The 26,979-nt window shown below is 44.2% G+C and overlaps 2 protein-coding genes across 2 annotated transcripts; both read left to right on the top strand.

The window, feature by feature from the left end:
* The first annotated feature begins 8,213 nt into the window (after positions 1 to 8,213).
* Positions 8,214 to 11,246, top strand: LOC112240806 (V-set domain-containing T-cell activation inhibitor 1). Its single transcript, XM_024409048.2, has 5 exons — positions 8,214 to 8,714; positions 8,892 to 8,956; positions 9,178 to 9,555; positions 9,650 to 9,904; positions 10,673 to 11,246. The coding sequence occupies exons 1-5, from the start codon at positions 8,683 to 8,685 to the stop codon at positions 10,798 to 10,800; spliced, it is 858 nt and encodes a 285-aa protein (XP_024264816.1). The 5' UTR covers positions 8,214 to 8,682; the 3' UTR covers positions 10,801 to 11,246.
* A 106-nt stretch (positions 11,247 to 11,352) lies between these two features.
* LOC112240796 (tripartite motif-containing protein 45) lies at positions 11,353 to 16,695 on the top strand. The gene is made up of 6 exons (XM_024409037.2): positions 11,353 to 12,188; positions 12,409 to 13,160; positions 14,306 to 14,435; positions 15,446 to 15,560; positions 15,661 to 15,787; positions 16,236 to 16,695. Exons 1-6 carry the CDS (start codon positions 11,698 to 11,700, stop codon positions 16,421 to 16,423), a joined length of 1,803 nt encoding a protein of 600 aa, XP_024264805.1. The 5' UTR covers positions 11,353 to 11,697; the 3' UTR covers positions 16,424 to 16,695.
* The last annotated feature ends 10,284 nt before the right edge of the window (positions 16,696 to 26,979 follow it).

The raw sequence follows: 26,979 nt of genomic DNA, 5'->3' as shown, positions 1-26,979 counted from the left end.
AAGAGGAATGGGAGGTGGTGGAGGAGATGTGCAGAGTCCTGGAACCCTTTGAGCAGGTCAATGTGGAGATCAGTGGAGAGAGGTACAGTAAGCAGTTATTACTACATCATTATTTAGTCCAGTATTATATATGTATATGAGCAGTAGATGAGAATGTAGTATCAGTAGACACAACATGAACCTGAACTAATATGTTACTGTTCTCTCTTTTCAGCTATGTGACAGCCTCAAAAATTTAACTCCTGTGTAAGGGTCTGCAGCGAATCACAGCCAGCCGCCAGTAGTAAGAAGCAAATGTAACCACAGGATATGTGACAGAGTTGATGGACACCCTATGTTCATCAATGGACAGAAATTTCCACAGAATGGAATAGAATCACGTGCAATCAGAAACCGCTGCACTTGACCCCAGGTTTAAGAAGTTAGCCTTCAGTGATGCCAGAGCGATTGTTGAGGCTCTTCAAATAATAACCTCAGCAGCAGGGAGGGATAGCCCCAGCAGTCATTTAATAATTTAATTAGAATTGTTTTAACACCAAACATAGTCAAACAATTGCAAACTGTTTGACTTGAAAAAACACAAAACATGTTTTTTTTAAAGAGCCTTTTTGGAGCCAAAAGAGACGGCTCATTTTGGTGAGCTGAGCCGAACGAGCCGGCTCACTGAAAAGAGCTGGAATGCCCATCACTGGCTGGCACTAAGACTGCTCTCAACCAACTCTATAAGGCCATAAGCAAAGAAGAAAATGCTCACCCAGAAGCGGTGCTCCTAGTGACCGGGGACTTTAATGCAGGCAAACTGAAATCAGTTTTACCACATTTTTACCAGCATGTCACATGTGCAACCATGGGGAAAAAAATCCTAGATCACCTTTACTCCACACACAGAGATGCATACAAAGCTCTCCCCCACCCTCCATTTGTCAAATATGACCATAATTCTATCCTCCAAGCAAAAACTAAAGCAGGAAGCACCAGTGACTCGCTCAATACGGAAGTGGTCAGATGATGCGGATGCTAAGCTACAGGACTGTTTTGCTAGCACAGACTGGAATATGTTCCGGGATTCATCCAATAGCATTGAGGAATACACCACCTCAGTCATCGGCTTCATCAGTAAGTGCATCGATGACGTCGTCCCCACAGTGACTATACGTACATATCCCAACCAGAAGCCATGGATTACAGGCAACATCCACATCGAGCTAAAGGATAGAGCTTCCGCTTTCAAGGAGCGGGAGACTAATTCGGACGCTTATAAGAAATCCCGCTATGCCCTCAGATGAACCATCAGACAAGCAAAGTGTCAACACAGGATTAAGATTGAATCCTACTACACCGGCTCTGATGCTCGTCGGATGTGGCAGGGCCTGAAAACTATTATGGACTACAAAGGGAAACCCAGATGCAAGCTGCCCAGTGACGCGAGCCTACCAGATGAGCTAAATGCCTTTTATGCTCGCTTCAAGGCAAGCAACACTGAAGCATGCACGAGACCACCAGCTGCTCTGGATGACTGTGTGATAACAATTTCGGTAGCCGATGTGAACAATACCTTTAAACAGGTCAACATTCACAAAGCTGCTGGGCCAGAAGGATTACCAGGACTGGTACTCAAAGCATGCGTGGACGAACTGTCAAGTGTCTTCACTGACATTTTCAACTTCTCCCTGGCCGAGTCTGTAATACCTACATGTTTCAAGCAGACCCTGTGCCCAAGGAAGCGAAGGTAACCTGCCTAAATGATTACCGCCCCGTGGCACTCACGTCGGTAGCCATGAAGTGCTTTGAAAAGCTGGTCATGGCTCACATCAACAGCATCCTGCCGGACACCCTAGACCCACTCCAATTCGCATACCGCTCCAACAGATACACAGATGACGTAATCTCATTCGCACTCCACACTGCCCTTTCTGAGTGGCTAAACACAACTCCAACACCATCATTAAGTTTGCTGATGACACAACAGTGGTAGGCCTGATCGCCGACAACGATGAGACGGCCTACAAGGAGGAGGTCAGAGAACTGGCAGTGTGGTGCCAGGACAACAACCTCTCCCTCAATGTGAGCAAGACAAAGAAAGGAGCTGATCGTGAACTACAGGAAAAGGAGAGCCGAACAGGCCCCCATTAACATCAATGGGGCTGTAGTGGAGCGGGTCGAGAGTTTCAAGTTCCTTGGTGTCCACATCACCAACAAACTATCATGGCTCAAACATACCAAGACAGTCTTGAAGAGGGCACGACAAAACCTTTTCCACCTCGGGTGACTGAAAAGATTTGTCATGGGTCCCCAGATCCTCAAAAGGTTCTACAGCTGCACCATCGAGAGCATGCTGACCGGTTGCATCACCACCTGTTATGGCAACTGCTCAGCATCTGACTGTAAGGCACGACAGAAGGTAGTGTGAACAGCCCAGTACATCACTGGGGCCAAGCTTCCTGCCATCCAGGACCAGTTTACATTGACCCCCCCCTTGTACACTGCTGCTACTCACTGTTTGTTTGTCACTTCGCACCCACCTACATGTACAGATTACCTCAACTAGCCTGTACCCCTGCACACTGACTCGGTACTGGTGCCCCCTGTATATAGCCTCGTTATTCTTATTGTGTTACCTTTTAATATTACTTTTTATATTAGCCTACTTGGTAAATATTTTCTTCTCGTTGAATTGCACTGTTGGTTAAGGGCTTGTAAGTAAGCATTTCACAGTAACGTCACTTGTATTCGGCGCATGTGGCAAATAAAGTTTGATTTGATTTGATAAGAAGGTAGACTCTGGTAAGAGGAGCAACTAGACCTATCCATAACCCTGCTAAGAAAGACACAGCAACCAAGAAACCATGGATTCATGTGGAAAGGTCATCTTCTGGAAGTGAGGCCTCTGTTCAATGTGTTTTTACCTGGAAAAATAGGGTGATTGTTATTCAAGGCCAGAGATCACCAACAAGGGCATGGTATAATTGGATTATCATTGGAAATTGTGATGCTCAATTGACTTGGAAAATTCTAAATTGATTTTGATTTTTTTTTAAATCCATCTTCATTTGCAGCACTATCATCCTTACCATAATAATAACTGGACTCATCATCCTCATCTTATTGCTACGGATCACAGGAGGAAATGTTTTGATAATAGGTTGATGTGTGCAACTGTTGAGGCTCTCTAGGGAGAACGTGGTGGATAGATGTTATCCCTATTTTCTACCCAAATTGTGTTCCCCTCTGGTCAAATGTTACTGTTTAGTCAGTAAGCGGTGCAGACACTTACGTGTAAATATTGACACAAGGAGAGTCCCTCTCTCTCCTGAGTTGCATGAATGGCATAGTGTGGGTTTGGGAAGTAGCTGCTGTTGGCAAAAGATGAGGAGCGACTGGAACTAACTATAACCCCACTGCTGAGAAAGACACATCTACCAAGAAACCATGGCTTCACATAAAAAAGTATTCTGCTTGAGGTAAAGCAATAGCTACGATGTTGTTTTTCCAGGGAAAATATTGTGGTTGCTATTCGAGGCCAGCGATAGCTGTGCTTTCAAGTGCATAGTGTGATGAACTTGATATTGTGATGCTCAAATTACTTGGATTTTTATTTATTTTGGTTTATTTGCAGCATGATCGTCCTTACTTTCTTGTTAACTGGACTCATCATTATCAGTGGTGCTGAGGTTCAGAGGTCAACATGTCTGGATTATGGGTTGCTGTGTTCAGCTGTTGTGACTCTAAATAACATGGTCATATTTCAGTTCCCTCTGGAAAGCACCTAAGTTGTTTCAAAAGCTGTCATGTGATCATGGTTTGCACCCCATCCTCTACCAAAATAAAAACTGGGTGAGGTCTGTGACTCCACAATTATTGTCTTTGTAATTTTTTAGATTGCACCAGTTGATGAAGATAGCATGATATTAGCAGGAATGCACTGACACATCAAAATCATACCAAACTGTGGCAATAACGGCATTAAAGGGAAGTGGAGCTCATTAAAGGGAAGTGGAGCTCAGTAAAAGGGAAGTGGAGCTCATTAAAGGCATTTCATAATGTAACCAAACGTTGTGCCACTTCTAGGATGTTTTAATATAAATCTGTAGATCTATTAAATCACAGCATCAATTTCTGTAATAGATTCATGGAGAATGTGGTGCATAAATGATATCCAGGGTTGGGGTCAATACCATTCCAATTCAGTCAATTGAGGAAGTAAACTCCAATTCCAAATTCTTGAGGAAGCATTGAGGAAAATTGGAATTGGAATTTAAGTTAAGACTATATCCTGAATTGAAGAACTGGACATCTTAAATGTGAAACAGGTGATGTTGTATGGATCAGAAACATGAAGATCAACCAAACAGATGTCAACTGTACTACGCCACCTCAATAACAAAGATGTCGAACCGAGTCCACTGATTGAGAAATGGACGGGAACCCATTGAACTACAAACAGAAAGAAGAAAGTGGAGTTGGATTGGACACACCCTACGAAAACCGGCCTCCAACACCCTTGCGAGTCCCTGAAATGGAAGCCCCATGGTGAAGAGGAGTTGCAGAAACACTTGGAGGGGAGACGTCCAGGCAGAGAGTGGCCTCAATTGGAAAAACTTTCCCTGAACCAAGTCAGCTGGAGGACATTCGTCAAATCAAATCAAAGTTTATTGGTCGCGTACACAGTTAAGTTAATGTTACTTTCACGCCCTGATCTGTTTCACCTGTCCTTGTGCTTGTCTCCACCCCCACCAGGTGTCGCTCATAATCCCTGGTGTATTTATACCTGTGTTTTGTCTCTTTGTGCCAGTTTGTCTTGTTTGCCAAGTCAACCAGCGTTTATGTCCTAGCTCCAATTTTTCCCAGTCTGTTTTTCCTAGTCCTCCTGTTTTTGACCCTTGCCCGTCCTGACACCGAACCCGCCTGCCTGACCATACTTCCTGCCCTGACCTTTCTTAGCAAAAAGCAAGTCTCTTATTGGTGTCCTTTAGTGGTGGTTTCTTTGCAGCAATTTGACCATGAAGGCCTGATTCACACAGTCTCCTCTGCACAGTTGATGTTGAGATGTGTCTGTTACTTCAACTCTGAAGCATTTATTTGGGATGCAATCTGAGGTGCAGTTAACTCTAATGACCTTATCCTCTGCAGCAGAGGTAACTCTGACTAACTTTCCAGTGGCGGTCCTCATGAGAACCAGTTCCATCATAGCGCTTGGCTTTTGCAACTGCACTTGAAGAAACTTTCAAAGTTCTTGACATTTTCCAGATTGACTGACCTTCGTGTCTTAAAGTAATGGACTGTCGTTCCTCTTTGCTTATTTGAGCTGTTCTTGCCATAATATGGACTTGGTCTTTCACCAAATAGGGCTATTTTCTCTATACCACCCCTACACTGTCACAACACAACTGATTGGCTCAAACGCATTAAGGAAAGAAATTCCACAAATGAATTTAACAAGGTGCCCCTGTTAATTTGGGGCGGTAGGGTAGTCTAGTGGTTAGAGCGTTGGACTAATAACCGGAACGCTGCAAGTTCAAACCCCCGAGCTGACAAGTCTGTCGGTCTGCCCCTGAACAGGCAGTTAACCCATTGTTCCTAGGCTGTCATTGAAAATAAGAATTTGTTCTTAACTGACTTGCCTAGTTAAATAAAGGTAAAATAACAATTGAAATGCATTCTCTCAACCAGATTCACAAGATAGTTGAGAGAATTCAAGGCAAAGGGTGGATACACTTTTTTGCTTACATGATGCCATGTGTGTGTTATTTAATAGTGTTGATGTCATCACTATTATTATACAATGTAGAAAATAGTAAAAATCAAGAAAAACCCTGGAATGAGTACTGTAGGTGTGTACTTTTGACTGGTACTGTATATTAGAGTGAGCTATGTCAAGAATTCAGTATATGAATAAATATGCAGTGTTTATAAACAGTCATTAAAATGTAATGTACAGTAGAAATATTAGAATGAGCCATGTCAAGAATACAGTATATAAATACACAGCACGACACCCCATATCAAAATGGAACTGCAGGAAATTACTTACCAGACCTGAGTCCGGAATCTAAATGTGAATGCGTGTAAAAACAGTATGGACAGTATGTAAATGCGTGTAAAAACAGTATGGACAGTATGTGAATGTGTGTAAAAACAGTATGATCAGTATGTGAATGCGTGTAAAAACAGTATGGACAGTATGTGAATGCGTGTAAAAACAGTATGGACAGTATGTGAATGCGTGTAAAAACAGTATGGACAGTATGTGAATGTGTGTAAAAACAGTATGGACAGTATGTGAATGCGTGTAAAAACAGTATGGACAGTATGTGAATGTGTGTAAAAACAGTATGGACAGTATGTGAATGTGTGTAAAAACAGTATGGACAGTATGTGAATGCGTGTAAAAACAGTATGGACAGTATGTGAATGTGTGTAAAAACAGTATGGACAGTATGTGAATGTGTGTAAAAACAGTATGGACAGTATGTGAATGTGTGTAAAAACAGTATGGACAGTATGTGAATGTGTGTAAAAACAGTATGGACAGTATGTGAATGTGTGTAAAAACAGTATGGACAGTATGTGAATGCGTGTAAAAACAGTATGGACAGTATGTGAATGTGTGTAAAAGCAGTATGATCAGTATGTGAATGTGTGTAAAAACAGTATGGACAGTATGTGAATGTGTGTAAAAACAGTATGGACAGTATGTGAATGTGTGTAAAAACAGTATGGACAGTATGTGAATGTGTGTAAAAACAGTATGATCAGTATGTGAATGTGTGTAAAAGCAGTATGGACAGTATGTGAATGCGTGTAAAAACAGTATGGACAGTATGTGAATGTGTGTAAAAACAGTATGGACAGTATGTGAATGCGTGTAAAAACAGTATGGACAGTATGTGAATGCGTGTAAAAACAGTATGGACAGTATGTGAATGCGTGTAAAAACAGTATGGACAGTATGTGAATAGAAAAGGTGTGTATACCAGTAGTTACTTTTGAGCCATGACTAGAATACAGTGGCAAGAAAAAGTATGTGAACCCTCTGGAATTACCTGGATTTCTGCATAAATTGGTCATAAAATTTGATCTTCAGCTAAGTCACAATAGACCGTGTGCTTACACTAAATACAAATTGTATTTTTGTTGTCTATATTGGAATACATCATTTAAACCTTCAGTGTAGGTTGTAAAAATTATGTGAACCCCTAGGCTAATAACTTCAGTCAGGACTCAACTAACCTGGAGTCGAATCAATGAGACGAGATTGGAGATTTTGGTTAGAGCGGCCCTGCCCCATAAAAAACACTCACAAAATGTGAGTTTGCTACTCACAAGAAGCATTGCCTGATGTGAACCATGCCTGGAACAAAAGAGATCTCAGAAGAGTTAAGATTAAGAATTGTTGCCTTGCATAAAGCTGGAAAGGGTTACAAAAGTATCTCAAAGTCAGTCCACAGAAAGACAAATAGTCTATAAATGAAGAAATTTCAGCACTGTTGCTTCTCGCCCTAGGAGTGGCTGTCCTGCAAAGATGACTGCAAGAGCACAGCGCAGAATGCTTAATGAGGTTAAGAAGAATCCTAGTGTGTCAGCTAAAGACTTACAGAAATCTCCGGAATATGCTAACCAAGAATGGTGCTCATGGGAGGACACCATGGAAAAAGCCACTGCTGTCCAAAAAAAACATTGCTGCACCTCTGAAGTTCGCACCTGGATTGTTCCACAGCACTACTGGCAAAATATTCTGTGGACAGATGAAACTCCAGTTGAGATGTTTGGAAGGAACAATGTAGAAAAAAAGGCACAGCACACCAACATCAAAACCTCATCCCAACTGAAAAACTATGGAGGGATCATTGTCACGCTTGTGTAAAGGATTGAGAGAGGCGCAGGAATACATCTGAGTTTAATACACCCAAAACAAACACTTATACAAAACACTGGGATGTACCCAAACAAAAGAGCAATGATAAACCTTGTAGAACGACAAGGGACGAGACCCGTAATACACAAAACACGCAGCACAGGCTGACACACCGCATAGGTACTCACACGACCAACGGACATGGGAACAATAATCAATAGTCTTATCAGCACCTTCGATTTGTTGACATTGAGGGAGAGGTTATTTTCCTGGCACCACTCCACCATGGCACTCACCTCTGCCCTGTAGGCTGTCTTGTCGTTGTTGGTAATCAGGCCTACCGCTGTTGTGTCGTCAGCAAACTTCGTGATTGAGTTGGAGACGTGCGTGGCCACGCAGTCTTGGGTGAACATGGAGTACAGGAGGGGGCTGAGCACGCACCCCAGTGGGGCCCCCCGTGTTGAAGATCAGTCAATGGTCTACGCTCCTGTGGAGCCAAGGGCTTAAGCCAAGTAAGTCTGCTTATATCCCTATTTCTTCCCTCTGGTTAAAAATGTTAATGGTAAGTCAGTAAGCAGTGCACACATACCTAAGTTACAATATTTACTCAAGGAGAGTCCCTCGCTTTCCTGAGTACAGGGTTTGATATTACATGAATGACATACAGTGGGTGAGGACTTCCGATGTGGAGCTACAGTCGATCTCATACAGTATGTAGCTGCTGCAGACGACACATCACATGGATACTGTATGTGGACTCTGGTAAAGGGAGCAGCTGGAACTATCATAACCCTGCTATAAAAAGAGCCAGCTACCATTGAGGAGCCATGGCCTCATTTGGACAGATAATCTTGTGGGGGTGAGGACACAATGTGTTTTTAAAAAAAAATATATGGTTGTTGTTGTTTGAGGCCCAGCAACAGCTGTGCTTTTTATCACCAACAAATGCATAGTGAGATTAATTAATCATTGGATATTGTGATGTTCAATTGACTTGGAAATTTCTTGATAGTTTCACCCCCATCTCCTTTTGCAGCTTGATAGTCAGTATCTTCGTAACTGCTGGACTCATCATTCTCATCTTGTCTGTGTCATTTTCAGGTACGTAGTGAGCATATATATTGACTTGTGTCACCATCATTGTCAATATTCATGTGATGTCTCTGTTAACATGTATTTGAGCATATGTGAGATTGCATGTGTACCTGTGTGCGTTTGCCAGTGTGTGTGTGTGTAACTATAGTTCCTATGAACTGCACACATCTCTATGTATGGAAATTAAGCTTCCTGTATGTTGTGTTCTGCTGTGTGCTGTCCTCTAGGTCAGGGCTTGGGGGGTTCCAAGGGCACTGTGGATAGCATTGACAAGTGGCCCATCGGGTACTTGGGAGAGGATGTCATCTTGAGCTGCAAGTTCAAGACTTCCACTAACAGCAGGGAATCGACCAGTCAGGTGTCAATCACCTGGACGAAGGAGGGGCTAAGTGAAGTGGTGTACAAGTATGATAAAGGAGCAGTCCAGCTGGCGGAGCAAAACCCCCAGTTTAAAAATAGAACCCTGCTGTTCTCAGATGCCATAGGTGGAGGCAATGCCTCCCTGTTTCTGAGGGACGTAAAAGTGGGAGACAATGGGGTGTACTACTGCAGTGTGAACACTCCTAGTTGCTCGGGAACTGCCAGTGTTAACCTCAGAGCTGCAGGTAAGGAGCCAACTTGTTAGACATTCTCAATATTTCACACTGAATATTGAACTGCACACAAAGTAGCCTACTCTGAAAATATGCTTCACTTCAGCTTTCTCAGCCCCCAAATTCAAGCGGGTAAACACTACCCTAACGGCAGAGGCAGAGAGATGGTTCCCCAAACCAAACATCACCTGGTTGGACGTCAATGACAACGTCCTGAACGAGAGTGAAACTAGCTTCTTCAACAACTCCGCCGGGATAACTCGATTCATCAGCTCCCTTCAGCCAATCAAATTGTATGGCAGCTACACCTGCATCATCCAAAACCCTCTGGTGAAGGCTATCTCCCAGGCAACCATCAAAGGTCCAGTAAACACCTTTCAGAGAAAATACAATTTATACTGAGAAAATACTTGGATGAGAACTGCATGTTAGACAACTCTCATCCAGTTTAAAAACACTTACACAAGTTATGTCACTCACTCAGAGGACACCTACACACTCTTCAGTCTATTTCACCACAACAACCCGGCCAAACATGACAACTAAATAAATATGCAATTAAAGTGGCGTTTAACCCTACCAATGACTGGGAGCTCTCTAGGACATAACTAACAGAAGTAATTGAGTATACAAAACATTAAAAACACCTGCTCTTTCCATGACATAGACTGACCAGGTGAATTCAGGTGAAAGTTATCATCCCATATTGATGTCACTTTTTAAAGAAGGATTTTTAAGCCTTTAAGACATGGCTTGTATATGGGTGCCATTCAGAGGGTGAATGGGCAGGACAAAACCTTTAAGTGCCTTTGAACGGTGTATGGTAGCAGGTGCCAGGCACACCAGTTTTTGTCAAGAAACGCTGCTGCACAGTATTTCACAGTCAACTGTTTCCCGTGTGTATCAAGAATTGTCCACCACCCAAAGGGCATGCAGCCAATTTAACACAACTGTGGAAAGCATCAGGAGTCAACATGGGCCAGCATCCCTATGGAATGATTTTGACACCTTGTAGAGTCCATGTCCTGATGAATTTAGGCTGTTCTGGGGGGGTCCTAATGTTTGGTATACTCAGTGTATGTTTGGCAGTGTGCATACTGTACAGTCAGCATCTTTTTTAAAATTACAGATACAGAGATATCAGCAAAGACTTTCTTCTCCTTCAATACTTCAGCTGCACCACCCATACTACTACCTCAATGGCACGTTCTCGCAGCTACGGCCAGTGTTTTTCTCTGGATCTACCAGCTAACCTGATAAACACATTGACACCAACTGCTCCTCATAGCCTACAGTCAAGGTTACTAAAAGTACTGTGGTAAAGTGAACTAGTCTGGTACTATCCACTAGCCTTGGGCTGCCTGGAGTCTGATGGAATTTATGTTGGATATAACAAGTGAAGATACAGTGTGTGTGTGTGTGTGTGGGCATGCGTGTGTGGCTATAGGTTATCCAATAAGTGGTGAAATTATAGTTACATACAGCAGCAATACTGTAATTACATAATAATAACAATTACTTTTTGTTTCTATGGGATTCACTGTGGCAATCAGTCTACTGGGCTATCAGTGTAACACGTGAACCTATAGGTCTATAGTTTCTTTTTTTTACAATAAAATGTAAATGATTTTAAATGGTTTGAGTTTGGTGCTTGTTGAAGTTCATTCTGTGTTAGCTGCATGGGCCATGCATGGTCTTTCAAACCAGTAGATGGGGCCTGCGGGAAGGATATTCTGCCTCTGCTGAGTTGAGGGGCCTGGGACGTCGTTTAGTTCTCTGCTTCAGATCGCGAACAACTTCAAACCACGCCTGGGGGTGCAAAGGCTGTTTTTCATTGGACTGGAGAAGAGGGTTTCATGTTTCAAGGAAGAGAGAACGTACCTAGTGTGGAGTATTACGGAAGAAAAGTTGAGGGTGTAGGAAACAGTGTAACAATAGTTATAGGCCTATACAGTCCTACACTGAATGTTATTTTGGCGTTATGGTATTATGCTGGGGTTTTCTGTTGCCTACTAACGCTAACTGTAACCTAGGCTACTGATATAGTTGCAAATTGGTAGCCTAGGTCGATTTCTGACACCGGTATTTTTTATTATTAAACAAAATCCGGTAACAAATTGTTTTTAAAGAAACGAGACAATACTATAAAACACAATGTCACACTGTGTCCAAATTTTGGAAAAAGATGTGGATTCCTCGCCAACCGCGACCACAAACTCGAGCTCTAAAAACGGAGATAACGGGGACGTCGTGATCAATGCGAGGGCAGTGTGCCGCGTTTGTAAATGTTTATATCGCGAGCCTAAAATTATGCAGTGTTTACACACCTTCTGCGCAGACTGCGTTCGTCAACTGGAACCATTTTCGGTGTCTTCGGGAGTACACGATGGTAAAGCGGTCCCTCTGGAAGGCGAGCCGCCCTCTGCCGTCACCGTTCTCTGTCCGGAGTGTGACTCCGAGGTGGACATCCCGTTGTCCGGAGTGGACGGGCTGACCACTGACCACCTGGCCCTGGACGAAGTGTTTCTGGAGACGCTGATGAGCAAGAACTCTGTGGTATGCGACCTGTGCAGCGACGGGGACGCAGAGAAGCGTTGTGAGGTGTGCAGTGTCAACCTGTGTGAGTTTTGTATTCAAGCTCACAGGTGAGTGCATAAAAAATATTTATACCTCATGTTCAATGTTTCAACATTGTTGCAAGTTAACTAGTCTAGGATTATGGTTGGTTCCCGACTTCCATTTAAGCTTTGAGCTGGCCATTTGCCTTTTATTACATGATAACTGTAGGCAGGTAGGCTACATGCAATTACAGTGTAATCAAGTGGAACCTATGAGTTCACAATCTCCACCTTCTTTCCTCCCCAGGAGACAGAAGAGAACGTCGTCTCACACCGTCCAGAGTCTGGAGGACCTGAAGACCCAGGGTTGTCTCTCTCGGCCCGTCCTGTGCTCCCTCCACCCTGCCCAGGAGCTGCGTCTCTTCTGTGAGCCCTGTGACCTACCTGTCTGCCTGGAGTGTGCCGCCACCTTCCACCGCGACCACCGCTGCCTCCCCACACGTGATGTCATCGATCGCCATGGGGGCCGTATCCGGGATTTGGTTACCGGGCGCCTGCGGCCACGGCTGGACCAGCTGGAGGAGTCACTGAGGAAGGTGGACCTATCCCAGGAGACCTTGCAGACCAGGGTGGATGCGGCGGTGGACGAGGTGCGTTCCTTCGCACGAGGCTATGCTAGCGCTGTGGAGTCGCACTGCCTGTTGCTGCTACGGCGCTTAGAGGAGCTGGGTCTGCAGCGCAGGAGTCATCTCCATCTGCAGAGGGCGCAGCTGCAGCAGGCCCTGTCGGACACCCGCGGGGGGGTGGAGTTTGCCGAGCGGCTGCTGACGTGCGGGTCGGACGCAGAAATCCTCAGTGCTAAGGACGTGACCCTCCGCAGGCTGGCTGTCCTGATGGAGACGGGTTATAACCCCCCCCCAGAAGCCGTCTGCCCCGATGAAGGGAGCAGTATTTGCTTCCTGCCACAGGAGAGTGCAGGCGAGGTGGCGGGGTACCCGATGGTGGGGGTGATCCACACCAAGACCCTGGAGCTCAGCAGGTGCACCATTGAAGGGGAAGGTGAGACCCCTACCAAGGCCCCGTCCAGAAACAACCCTTAGCCCCTATGCCATATTTCCCCTAGCCCCTAATTCTGAGGCAGTTCTCCTGTCCCACTTTGAACAACCCTGAAGGCAACCTCTATAACTATATTTAGGAGATGCTCTTTTACAACAGACCTACACGTATATACACACACACACACACACACAAACAGAGACCTTAGGCAATTATACAGTATGTAAAGGATAAATAGTGGATGACATTCCTGGTCTTTATGGAAACATTTCAAGTGGCAGGTATTTGCTTTGTCAAAACACAGGTATTTGAGATATACCCCTCTCTTTTGTTGTGGTGCACACACACACACACTCACACACACACCGCTCTGTAGCAGCATGCCCACTGTGATAGTACAAAGAGCTATTCCCTGCTGTGGCTAATGTTTGCCTGCTGAGTTGGAGATGCATGGCTTCAGCAAATAGAGACTCTCTGTGTCAAAGTCAACTGCCCCTAGTTGTATTCATTGAAATATATGGACAGATGTCAATCCATAAAGCAGGTGTGTGTGTTTTGTCTGTGTCTACTACAGGGCCTTGGCCTTGGTTTGTGATAAGAGTTGAAAAATGGAACCTGCAGCCCATGTCACTGTTTCTTTACTTCCCCAGTTTCTGGGCTTAAGGATAAGGATGTTATAGAATTAGTGCCCATGTTTAGCATTGATAAACAAAGCTGTAGATTACACAAAGCTGTAGTATCTACACATCAGGAAATATAGGCTTAAGCCACTCTTATCAATAATACAGTATTTACAAATGTGTGCCCATGTTAAAACCACACAGGCTCTGCGATTAAAAGATTGAAGTCAGGGGTTTGGCCCACTGTAGTGTAGGACAAGCAGTAAATTGTGTGTTAAGAGCAACAGCTGCTGGTGCAGTGTGACAGGGTGCATGGCTGTCACCAGAACACACACACAAAGCCACACCACCAGTGTCTAGATCAGAGTGGCTTTATGTGCTTATGTATATACAGAGCCTTCTACTCAAGTGTTATCCAAAAAGGTGTTTCAGGGGGAAACAACCTTTGTCAGCGCTGAGAGGGAAGTAATACGAACGTGTGTGTGTGAGTGAAAGAGAGACTGACCTTTAACCTGTCCCTGCCCCCAGGTCTGCAGCGTGGCAGGGAAGGCCAGAGAGGGGAGTTCACCCTGGTGTGTAGAGACTTTGCTGGGGAGCAGATGGGTCGTGGAGGGGAAGCTGTCCTGGTCAGTATGGTCCACAAGGAGAAGAAAGACTGGTGAGGAACCAGATCATCTGCAGCACACACATCTACCAAGTTCTCTGTACTACTGGGTGTGCCGGGTGTGCCGGGTTTCTGATCTGATTGAGCTAATCTTGATGAACATTTGTTATTTAGTCCGGATCATTATGAGATGATGCTGTTATAAAGGAGTCATACATGCTTTGTAAGTGGTACCATGCGTTATAACTACATCATCAAATATATCTGCTGCGTGCCTCCCGTGTGGCGCAGTAGACACTGCATCGGGCACTACTGCACTGCATCGCAGTGCTAGCTGCGCCACCAGAGACTCTGGGTTCACGCCCAGGCTCTGTTGCATCCAGCCGCGACCGGGAGGTTCATGGGGCGACGCACAATTGGCCTAGCGTCGTCTGGGTTAGGGAGGGTTTGGACGGTAGGGATATCCTTGTCTCATCGCGCACTAGCGACTCCTGTGGCGGGCCGGGCGCAGTGCACGCTAACCAGGTCGCTAGGTGCACGGTATTTCCTCCAACACATTGGTGCGGCTGGCTTCCGGGTTGGATGCACACTGTGTTAAAGAGTGCGACTTGGTCACGGTAGCTTTGCTTTTCTTCGTCTCTCCCGAGCCCGCACGGGAGTTGTAGTGATGAGGCAAGACACTAACTACTAACAATTGGATACCACGAAATTGGGGAGAGAAGGGGGTAAAATAAAAAAAATATAGATATACTGTATCTGCTGTTGTTAATTCGTCTTTCGGATGGGACGTTAAACGGGTGTCCTGACTCTCTGAGGTCATTAAAGATCCCATGGCACGTATCGTAAGAGTAAGGGTGTTAACCCCGGCGTCCTGGCTAAATTCCCAATCTGGCCCTCAAACCATCACGGTCACCTAATAATCCCCAGTTTATAATTGGCTCATTCATCCCCCTCCTCTCCCCTGTAACTATTCCCCAGGTCGTTGCTGCAAATGAGAACGCGTTTTCAGTCAACTTACCTGGTAAAATAACAGATAAATAAATAATTACTTGTGTCCTCTGTAGCAGAGTGGAGGCGGCGGTGGTGGATAACAATGATGGCTCCTATTCTGTCTCCTACACCCCCATGGAGCCAGGGCCCTACTCTGTGTGGGTGTGTGTCAAGGCCCTACACGTTAAGGTACTGTACAGTATTTGATAATGACGGTAATCGTGACAATCGAGATTTAGTAATAATACTATGCTTACGTAATGACCCTGGCAATCGCTTCACCCTCCAGGGTTCCCCCTTTGTCCTGAATGTGAGGAGACAGGTCCGGTGGCACCGTGGAATGTTCCACTGCTGTTCCTTCTGCTCCAGTGGGGGTTCTAAAGAGGCCCGTTGTGGCTGCATGGGAACCATGCCAGGTAGGTACAGCAGACTACATGGTACCTGGCTACGTATGTTTGAAATGGAACATCTAGGTACGCTGAATAGGAAATATACACTTATCTGCAGAACTCAATGGCAAGGCCACATCTAGTACTGGTGCAGGGATAATGCTAGGTATGTCCTCTAGGGACAGTATGCCAAGTATGTGCAGCAGAGTAAAGGCTACTAAAGGAGCGGTACGCTAAGTATGTGCAGAATGGGAAATGTCACATTAGGTAACAGTAACTCGTTACGGCTCTGTGTCTGTCATTATGTCCCCCATGACATTATGCACCAGCCAGATTTACTAAGCGTTTGCAAATGTGCACCTGCTATTTTCCAAAGTGAATAAACACAGACGGTCACGGTAACTTTGCTTTTCTTCTCTTACTCTGAAAATATCAGGTACAAAGTATGAATAGTACTCTCGCTTTTTGTGTGCAGGAGGGTTCCAGGGCTGTGGTCATGGCCATAAGGGTCACCCCGGTAAGCCCCACTGGTCGTGCTGTGGAAGTACGGTGGAGGCCTCAGAGTGCCTGCCACAGAGTGTCATAACGGCAGTGGGTGGAACAATAACAGCAGTGGGCGGGACGGGCTCGCCTCGGGGCCACCTCAGGACAGTGGAGCTCTGAGGGACAGGGCCAGGACACCCCTACCCCCACCAGATATCATGGGTCTACAAATCAACCCTTTCAGAATTTCTATTTATTTCTATTTTCAAGATGTAGATTTTATACACACTACACAAAACAATATTTGTTGTGATCTGCTACTGTAGCTAACTATTCTGTCTTTTCTATTGTTTTGCATGTGCATGTTACATCACAAGACTGATTTAGTGCCTTTCATGTATTTGAAAGACCATTATTTTTATTCTGAAATAAATAACACTGGAATAACTTAATGTGTCTTACAATATTAACAGTTATGAGGTTTCTATCCTGAATACAAAGCATAACATACAGTTGAAGTTGGAAGTTTACATACACCTTAGCCAAATACATTTAAACTTAGTTTTTCACAATTTCTGACATTTAATCCTAGTAAAAATTCCCTGTCTTAGGTCAGTTAGGATCACCACTTTATTTTAAGAATGTGAAATGTCAGAATAATAGTAGAGAATAATTTATTTCAGCTTTTATTTCTTTCATCACATTCCCTGTGGGTCAGAAGTTTACATACACTCAAATAGTATTTGGTAGCACTGCCTTTAAATTGTTGAACTTGGGTCAAATGTTTCGGGTAGCCTTCCACAAGCTTCCCACAATAAGTTGGGTGAATTTTGACCCATTTCTCCTGACAGAGCTGGTGTAACTGAGACAGGTTTGTAGGCCTCCTTGCTCGCACACATTTTTTCAGTTCTGCCCACACATTTTCTACAGGATTGAGGTCAGGGCTTTGTGATGGCCACTCCGACTCTTGTTCTTAAGCCATTTTGCCACAACTTTGGAAGCATGCTTGGGGTCATTGTCCATTTGGAAGACCCATTTGCAACCAAGCTTTAACTTCCTGTCTGTCTTGAGATGTTGCTTCAATACATCAACCTAATTTTCCTTCCTCATGGGGCCATCTATTTTGTGAAGTGCACCAGTCCCTCCTGCTGCACCCCCACAACAAGATGCTGCCACCCCCGTGCTTCACGTTTGGGATGGTGTTCTTCGGCTTGCAAGCCCCCCTTTTTCCTCCAAACATTACAATAGTCATTATGGCCAACAGTTCTATTTTTGTTTCATCAGACCAGAGGACATTTCTCCAAAAAGTACGATCTTTGTCCCCATGTGCAGTTGCAAACCGTAGTCTGGCTTTTTTTATGGCGGTTTTGGAGCAGTGGCTTTTTCCTTGCTGAGCGGCCTTTCAGGTTATGTCAATATAGGACTTTTTTTTACATTGGATATTGATACTTTTGTACCTGTTTCCTCTAGCATCTTCACAAGGCCCTTTGCTGTTGTTCTGGGATTGATTTGCACTTTTCGCACCAAGTACGTTCATCTCTAGGAGACAGAACGCGTCTCCTTCCGGAGCGATATGACGGCTGCGTTGTCCCATGGTGTTTATACTTTCATACTATTGTTTGTACAGATGAACATGGTACCTTCAGGCGTTTGGAAATTGCTCCCAAGGATGAACTGGACTTGTGTAGGTCTACAATTCTTTTTCTGAGGTCTTGGCTGATTTCTTTTGATTTTTCTGTGATGTCAAGCAAAGAGGCACTGAGTTTGAATGTAGACCTTGAAATACATCCACAGGTACACCTCAAATTGACTCAAATGATGTCAATTAGCCTATCAGAAGCTTCTAAAGTCATGACATCATTTTCTGGAATTTGGAAGAACATTGGAAGCACAGTCAACTTAGTGTATGTAAACTTTTGACCCACTGGAATTGTGATACAGTGAATTAATTATAAGTTAAATAATCTGTCTGTAAACAATTGTTCGAAAAATGACTTGTCATGCACAAAGTAGATGTCCTAACCAACTTGCCAAAACAATAGTTTGTTGACAAGAAATTTGTGGAGTGGACGAAAAACAAGTTTTAATGACTCCAACCTAAGTGTATGTAAACTTCCGACTTCAACTGTATATACTTCCTAATACATTTAGTCGTTTAGAATACACAACGGGGTGATATGTAGTTGTCACTGCGGTTCCTCTCTCCGCCACTGTATGGCAGTAGTGGGCTATTCACTCCTACTTCAGCCCATCATACCATCTCAGTATTGGAAATATTCCATTAAATACGAGCTACTTGGAGAATCCTTATTAGTGGGTACAGTGCCTAATCAAGTGCAATACCTATTTAATTACGCTATATTGGAATTGAGTAATAGTGCACTGACTGTTCTCACCAGATGTAATGTTTAGCTGGTTGTACAGTTGTTGCTGCCTATGTGGAAGCTGTACCACTCACTGCTTGTTGGTTGAAACGCTGTTTGACTACTGGTGTTACACTTAACAAAATGCATTCTCACCCTCCCTGAGGGAGCTGAACCTCCTCTGTATAGTTGTTTAGTGGGGGCAGGGAGGGGTTAAAGATCATTGGAGATGATGATGAAGGTTTGGATCAAAAACAGACCTCTGCTACCTGATCTCTCTGAACAACTGCCCCCACCTCATACATAAGAACACACACCCACCAAGTGTTGACACCACATTACAGTGGACCAGTGGTGTCAAGTACTGAAGTAAAAATACTTTAATGTACTACTTAAGTAGTTTTTTGGGGTATCTGTACTTAACTTTACTAACTATATTGTTGGCAACTTTTACTCCACTTACATTCCTAAAGAAAATCATGTCATTTTTACTCCATACATTTTCCTTGACAACCAAAAGTCCTCGTTACATTTTGAATGCTTAGCAAGACAGGAAAATGGTCTGAGTGTTGGAGTGTGCCCCTGGCTATCCCTAAATAAATAAAAAACAAGAAAATTGTGCTGTCTGGTTTGCCCAATATAAGGAATTTGAAATTATTTATACTTTTACTTTTGATACTTAAGTGTATATATTAGCAATTACATTGACTTTTGATACTTAAGTATTTTAAAAACCAGGTATCTTTTACTTTTACTCAAGTATGACAATTGGGTACTTTTTCCACCACTGCAGTGGACTATTAAACCATAGTTTTAGGACTGCAAAGTGGACCCAGGAGAGAAGAGGTTTATGTCATCCCACATTAAACTCTTTAACCCCATGATTGAGAACTGAAGTAACGTGTCTTGTAAGCTTAAGAACCTCTTGTAATACAACATAACAGAAAAATGTGATGGAAAATAACTCTTATTTTTCCTCTCCCCTCTATCCCTCTCCCCTCCCTCTGTCTTTCTCCCTGTATTTGTATTCCTTCTCTCACAAGGAATCTATGTTTCATTCACTGACTCCCTCACTCCCTTTCTCTTGGCGTGCTGGGCTGACCATCATACTCCTGTCTTTCTCATCACTCCTGTGTGTGTGCGTTTCTGAGGTGATGACTTCATCTTTATCCCTCTCCTGGCAAGAGCTCACCAAGTCACATCACCACGACAACTGTGTTATGACACTGTCTGACATCCCACTCTGATAGGCTATTCATCTCAGGGCTCCAAGAGATGAGCCGCAATGTTCTTCATCATTGCAGAGGTTGAAATAGAGGTAATTTAAAAGAACATGAACCCAGAGCAGTTTGTAATTATAAATTTACAGTGATGGAATGCCAATGCCTTGTAGAGTCTGACCATGCTGAACTTTGAATAATTTAGTTTAATTCGTTTATATTAGTTCAACCTCAATTATTCATGTGCATCGCATGATCCACTTTCTAGCCCAAAAATGCGTAATATATTAGTCAATTCCCTTTGGACTAGATAGATGGGAGGAATCCACTGCATTGTAGCTACTGCTCCATGGTGCAGAATCAGAGGTGATTTTCTGTGTGTTTGTGACACATAAAGACTCTGACTATGGGTCACTCTGAACACAGTGTAACCTGATTTCCAGAGCCATAGCCATCACACTAATGTAGTTACATAGCTCTAAATGGACCCTACATCACACAGGAGAGTGGAGTGCCCAATGGTTATCTCCAGGCAATAATGTGAACTTGGCCATACAGGACGTAACGTAATCAGAAATCTTGCGCTTAAAAGAGGTCTGTGTATACAGAGTTCCTGAATACTACACAGTTTACTTACCCCCACAAACACTGTTCTGACTGAGTCTCCCTCAGCGTATTTTCTGCTGCAGCGTGGGAGCTCATCCTCTTACGCTTGTCCCGGCCCAGATCCCCAGGGTGGTATGATGGTACTCTACGCTGTTGACTGGGTTTAAACTGTCGTAGTTCACACGGCGCTCCAAAGACAGATGCTGTTTCATTATGTTTACCTGCTGGATGTTGGTGTTTCATTTGCTGCACCAAGGCCTTATCTTTCTAAATCTTTATCTCCCTCACCACCAACCATCTCTTTGTCTCATTTGTTCTATCTTTGTTTCTTTTGACCTCTCCACTCTTTTTTCCTCTCTTGAAGTGTTTGTAATGAGCACTTTGTCTTTGCTGCATTGTTTTATTGGGCTTGAAGTTCACCATGAATCCTCTCCAGGCCATTGACCCATAGCCCTCTGACATTGATAACCAGAGATGCAGTGAAGCAAATGGTCCCCCTCCCTCCGGAACTTGGCTCAGCTTTAAAAAAGCATCAGTCCTTTTGTGTTTTAGGCAGAGAGCCACCCACACAGTGTTTAAAATGTACAGTTTTTTGAGCGAGCGTTTGTGACTCACCTGATCCGTCTCCAAAAAGGACTCTACATTGATTATGGCACGCTCTGTGGAAAAAGTACCCAATTGTCATATGGCACCACACCACTAACTCACTCAGTGAGGGGTGTCACATAAATCAGCCCAGTGGCCCTGTGGTCTGGACTGCAGAGTTGGGCCCGAACTAATGGCAGCTCAAGGACCCACTGACGGACTCGGGCTCCCCTGACTCAGCAGGACGTGATCGCATTTCAAGATGGATTGACTTCATGTGTCAAGAAATGCTTACTCCGGCCCCCTCATTGACATACTGTAAAATAGGCAGACATAACAACACTAATGACAACACAACCTTTATAACAACTTATACTGTCACTAGGCACAGTGTGAATAGATAGTTTCAGACTTGGGAGAAACATTGAGCAGAAAACACATTTTGACTGTTAGTCGGGACAAAAGTTGCACTCTGTAAACTGACAAATGATTAGGCTAATTGTTTCCACACAAAATGTATTTCTACAAAATTTAAATGTCAAAAAAACATCCACTTTCCCATAATTTTTCCTAGGCCTAAATGCTCCCGTACCTTAATTTCAGACCTTGCAAAGTAGTCTCGGAAATCACAGACCTAGGCCAACATTGTTTGTGTTCCCCTGCTCAGAATTTGCATGCATCAACCAATGGTTGCATACCACATCATCGACTGGGCCATCAGGTACAAAATTACTATGCCATATGATGTGGTTAGCTGATACGTAAAATACCTATCCAGGCGTTGTAAGATCTGGCATACGTCAGCAAAGATTGAGCAGGGAAACATGACCATTGTTAACATTGTAATAGGCAACCCTTCAACCTAGTGTAGTGAGACTACTAAAGAAATAATTGCTGGATCCATACATTAAGTGTAGAATACATTAAGAAGACCCGCTCTCTCCATGACCAGGTGAAAGCTTGAATCCTTTATTGATGTCACTTGTCAAATCCACTTCAATCAGTGTAGATGAAGGGGAGGAGACAGGTTAAAGAAGGATTGTTAAGCCTTGAGACAAAAAAGCCTTGGTTTCATGCATGTTAACATCAGAAGCCTCCTCCCTAAGTTTGTTTTACTCACTGCTTGAGCACACGCCGCCAACCCTGATGTACTTGCCGTGCCTGAATCCTGGTTTAGGAAGGCCACCAAAAATACTGAGATTTCCATCCCCAACTACAACATTTTCCATCAAGATAGAACTGCCAAAGGGGGAGGAGTTGCAATCTACTGCAGAGATAGCCTGCAATGTTCTGTCATACTTTCCAGGTCTATGCCCAAACAGTTCGAGCTTCTAATTTTTAAAATGAATCTCTCTAGAAATAAGTCTCTCACTGTTGCCACCTGTTATAGACACCCCTCAGCTCCCGGCTGTGCCCTGGACACCATATGTGAATTGATTGCCCCCCACCTATCTTCAGAGTTGACAATCTGGACCCTCTATTTCTGAAACTATCCGCCGCCATTGTCGCAACCCCTATTACCAGCCTGTTCAACCTCTCTTTCATATCGTCTGAGATCCCCAAGGATTGGAAAGCTGCCGCAGTCATCCCCCTCTTCAAAGGGGGAGACACCCTGGACCCAAACTGTTACAGACCTATATCCATCCTGCCCTGCCTATCTAAGGTCTTCGAAAGCCAAGTCAACAAACAGGTCACTGACCATCTCGAATCCCACCGTACCTTCTCCGCTGTGCAATCTGGTTTCCGAGCCGGTCACGGGTGCACCTCAGCCACGCTCAAGGTACTAAACGATATCATAACCGCCATCGATAAAAGACAGTACTGTGCAGCCGTCTTCATCGACCTTGCCAAGGCTTTTGACTCTGTCAATCACCATATTATATCGGCAGACTCAGTAGCCTCGGTTTTTCTGATGACTGCCTTGCCTGGTTCACCAACTACTTTGCAGACAGAGTTCAGTGTCAAATCGGAGGGCATGCTGTCCGGTCCTCTGGCAGTCTCTATGGGGGTGCCACAGGGTTCAATTCTCGGGCCGACTCTTTTCTCTGTATATATCAATGATGTTGCTCTTGCTGCGGGCGATTCCCTGATCCACCTCTACGCAGACGACACCATTCTATATACTTCCGGCCCGTCCTTGGACACTGTGCTATCTAACCTCGAAACGAGCTTCAATGCCATACAACACTCCTTCCGTGGCCTCCAACTGCTCTTAAACGCTAGTAAAACCAAATGCATGCTTTTCAACCGTTCGCTGCCTGCACCCGCACGCCTGACTAGCATCACCACCCTGGATGGTTCCGACCTTGAATATGTGGACATCTATAAGTACCTAGGTGTCTGGCTAGACTGTAAACTCTCCTTCCAGACTCATATCAAACATCTCCAATCGAAAATCAAATCTAGAGTCGGCTTTCTATTCCGCAACAAAGCCTCCTTCACTCACGCCGCCAAACTTACCCTAGTAAAACTGACTATCCTACCGATCCTCGACTTCGGCGATGTCATCTACAAAATTGCTTCCAACACTCTACTCAGCAAACTGGATACAGTTTATCACAGTGCCAACCGTTTTGTCACTAAAGCACCTTATACCACCCACCACTGCGACCTGTATGCTCTAGTCGGCTGGCCCTCGCTACATATTCGTCGCCAGACCCACTGGCTCTAGGTCATCTACAAGTCCATGCTAGGTAAATCTCCGCCTTATCTCAGTTCACTGGTCACGATGGCAACACCCACCCGTAGCACGCGCTCCAGCAGGTGTATCTCACTGATCATCCCTAAAGCCAACACCTCATTTGGCCGCCTTTCGTTCCAGTTCTCTGCTGCCTGTGACTGGAACGAATTGCAAAAATCTAAAAAGTTGGAGACTTTTATCTCCCTCACCAACTTCAAACATCTGCTATCTGAGCAGCTAACCGATCGCTGCAGCTGTACATAGTCTATCGGTAAATAGCCCACCCATTTTTACCTACCTCATCCCCATACTGTTTATTTATTTACTTTTCTGCTCTTTTGCACACCAATATCTCTACCTGTACATGACCATCTGATCATTTATCACTCCAGTGTTAATCTGCAAAATTGTAATTTTTCGCCTACCTCCTCATGCCTTTTGCACACAATGTATATAGACTCCCTTTTTTTCTACTGTGTTATTGACTTGTTAATTGTTTACTCCATGTGTAACTCTGTGTTGTCTGTTCACACTGCTATGCTTTATCTTGGCCAGGTCGCAGTTGCAAATGAGAACTTGTTCTCAACTAGCCTACCTGGTTAAATAAAGGGGAAATAAAATAAATAAAAATAAAGAGTTCGTTCTGTAAGGTGACCTAAACTGGTATATGCTTAACACCCCGACAGTCCTACAATCTAAGCTAAATGCCCTCAATCTCACACAAATTATCAAGGAATCCACCCGGTACAACCCTAAATACGTAAACAAGGGCACCCTCATCGATATTATCCTGACCAACTTGTCCTAAAAATACACCTCTACTGTTTTCCTTCAGGATCTCAGTGATCACTGCCTCATTGACCTGCATCCGCTATGGGTCCGCGGTCAAATGACCAGCCCTCATCACTGTCAAACGCTCCCTAAAACAATTCTGCGAGCAGGCCTTTCTAATTGACCTGGCTCGGGTATCCTGGAAGGATATTGACCTCCCTTCAGTCGAGGATGCCTGGTAGTTCATTAAAAGTAATTTCTGCACCATCTTAAATAAGCATGCCCCTTTCAAAAAATGTAGAACTAACAAACCTCCAAACCAGCTTCAATGCCATACAACTAAGAACGGATATAGCCCTTGGTTCACTCCAGACCTGACTGCCCTGAAACCAGCACAAAAACATCCTGTGGTGGACTGCACTAGCATCGAATAGTCCCCGCGATATGCAACTTTTCAGGGAAGTCAGAAACAAATACTCGCAGTCAGTCAGGAAAGCAAAGACTAGCTTTTTCAAACAGAAATTTGCATCCTGTAGCTCTAACTCCAAAATGTTTTGGGACACTGTAAAGTCCATGGAGAATAAGAGCACCTCCTCCCAGCTGCCCACTGAACTGAGGCAAGGTAACACTGTCACCACTGATAAATCCTCGATAATCGAGAATTTCAACAAGCATTTCTCTACGGCTGGCTATGCTTTTCTCCTGGCTACCTCAACCCCGGCCAACAGCTCCGCACCCCCCGCAGCAACTTGCCCAAGCCTCCCCAGCTTCTCCTTCACCCAAATCCAGATAGCAGATGTTCTGAAAGAACTGCAAACATGGACCCAAACAAATCAGCTGGGCTAGACAATCTGGACCCTCTTTCTAAAATTATCCGCTGCCATTGTTGAAACCCCTATTACCAGTCTATTCAACCTCTCTTCCGTATCATTCGAGATCCCTAAAGATTGGAAAGCTTCTACAGTCATCCCCCTCTTCAAAGGGGGTGACACTCTAGACTCAAACTGTTATAGACTTATATCCATCTTGCCCTGCCTTTCTAAAGTCTTCGAAAGCCAATTTAATAAACAGATCACTGACCATTTCGAATCCCACCGTACCTTCTCCGCTGTGCAATCTGGTTTCCGAGCTGGTCACGGGTGCACCTCAGCCACACACAAGGTACTAAACAATATCATAACCGCCATCAATAAAATACAGTACTGTGCAGCCATCTTCATCGACCTGGCCAAGGCTTTCGACTCTGTCAATCACCGTATTCCTATCGGCAGACTCAACAGCCTTGGTTTCTCAAATGACTGCCTCGCATGGTTCACCAACTACTTCTCAGATAGAGTTCAGTGTGAAATCGGAGGTCCTGTTGTCCGGACCTCTGGCAGTCTCTATGGGGTGTACCACAGGATTCAATTGTTGGGCCGACTCTTTTCTCTGCATAGATATCAACGTTGTCGCTATTGCTGCGCAAGATTCCCTGATCCACCTCTACGCAGACGACACCATTCTGTATACATCTGGCCGTTCTTTGGACACTGTGTAAACAAACCTCCAAACCAGCTTCAATGCCATACAACACTCCTTCGGTGGCCTCCAAATGCTCTTAAACGCTAATAAAACTAAATGCATGCTTTTCAACCATTCGCTGCCCGCACCCGACCGCCAGACTAGCATCACTACTCTGGATGGTTCTGATGTAGAATATGTGGACAACTATAAATACCTACAGTGGGGAGAACAGGTATTTGATACACTGCCGATTTTGCAAGTTTTCCTACTTACAAAGCATGCAGAGGTCTTTAATTTTTTATCATAGGTACACTTCAACTGTGAGAGACTGAATCTAAAACAATAATCCAGAAAATCACATTGTATGATTTTTAAGTAATTCATTTGCATTTTATTGCATGACAAGTTTGATCACCTACCAACCAGTAAGAATTACGGCTCTCACAGACCTGTCAGTTTTTCTTTAAGAAGCCCTCCTGTTCTCCACTCATTACCTGTATTGACTGCACCTGTTTGAACTCGTTACCTGTATAAAAGACACCTGTCCACACACTCAATCAAACAGACTCTAACCTCTCCACAATGGCTAAGAGCAGAGAGCTGTGTAAGGACATCAGGAATAAAATTGTAGACCTGCACAAGGCTGGGATGGGCTACAGGACAATAGCCAAGCAGCTTGGTGAGAAGGTAACAACTGTTGGCACAATTATTAGAAAATGGAAGAAGTTCAAGATGACGGTCAATCACCCTCGGTCTGGGGCTCCATGCAAGATCTCACCTTGTGGGGCATCAATGATCATGAGGAAGGTGAGGGATCAGCCCAGAACTACACGGCAGGACCTGGTCAATGACCTGAAGAGAGCTGGGACCACAGTCTCAAAGAAAATGATTAGTAACATTAGTAACACACTACGCTGTCATGGATTAAAATCCTGTACCTATCGTAGGTACAGTTGAAGTGTACCTATGATAAAAAATTACAGACCTCTACATGCTTTGTATGTAGGA

Source organism: Oncorhynchus tshawytscha, linkage group LG03 (assembly GCF_018296145.1).
Source record: "Oncorhynchus tshawytscha isolate Ot180627B linkage group LG03, Otsh_v2.0, whole genome shotgun sequence".
Lineage (NCBI taxonomy): Eukaryota > Metazoa > Chordata > Actinopteri > Salmoniformes > Salmonidae > Oncorhynchus > Oncorhynchus tshawytscha.
This window is presented reverse-complemented; position numbering and strand designations above follow the sequence as displayed.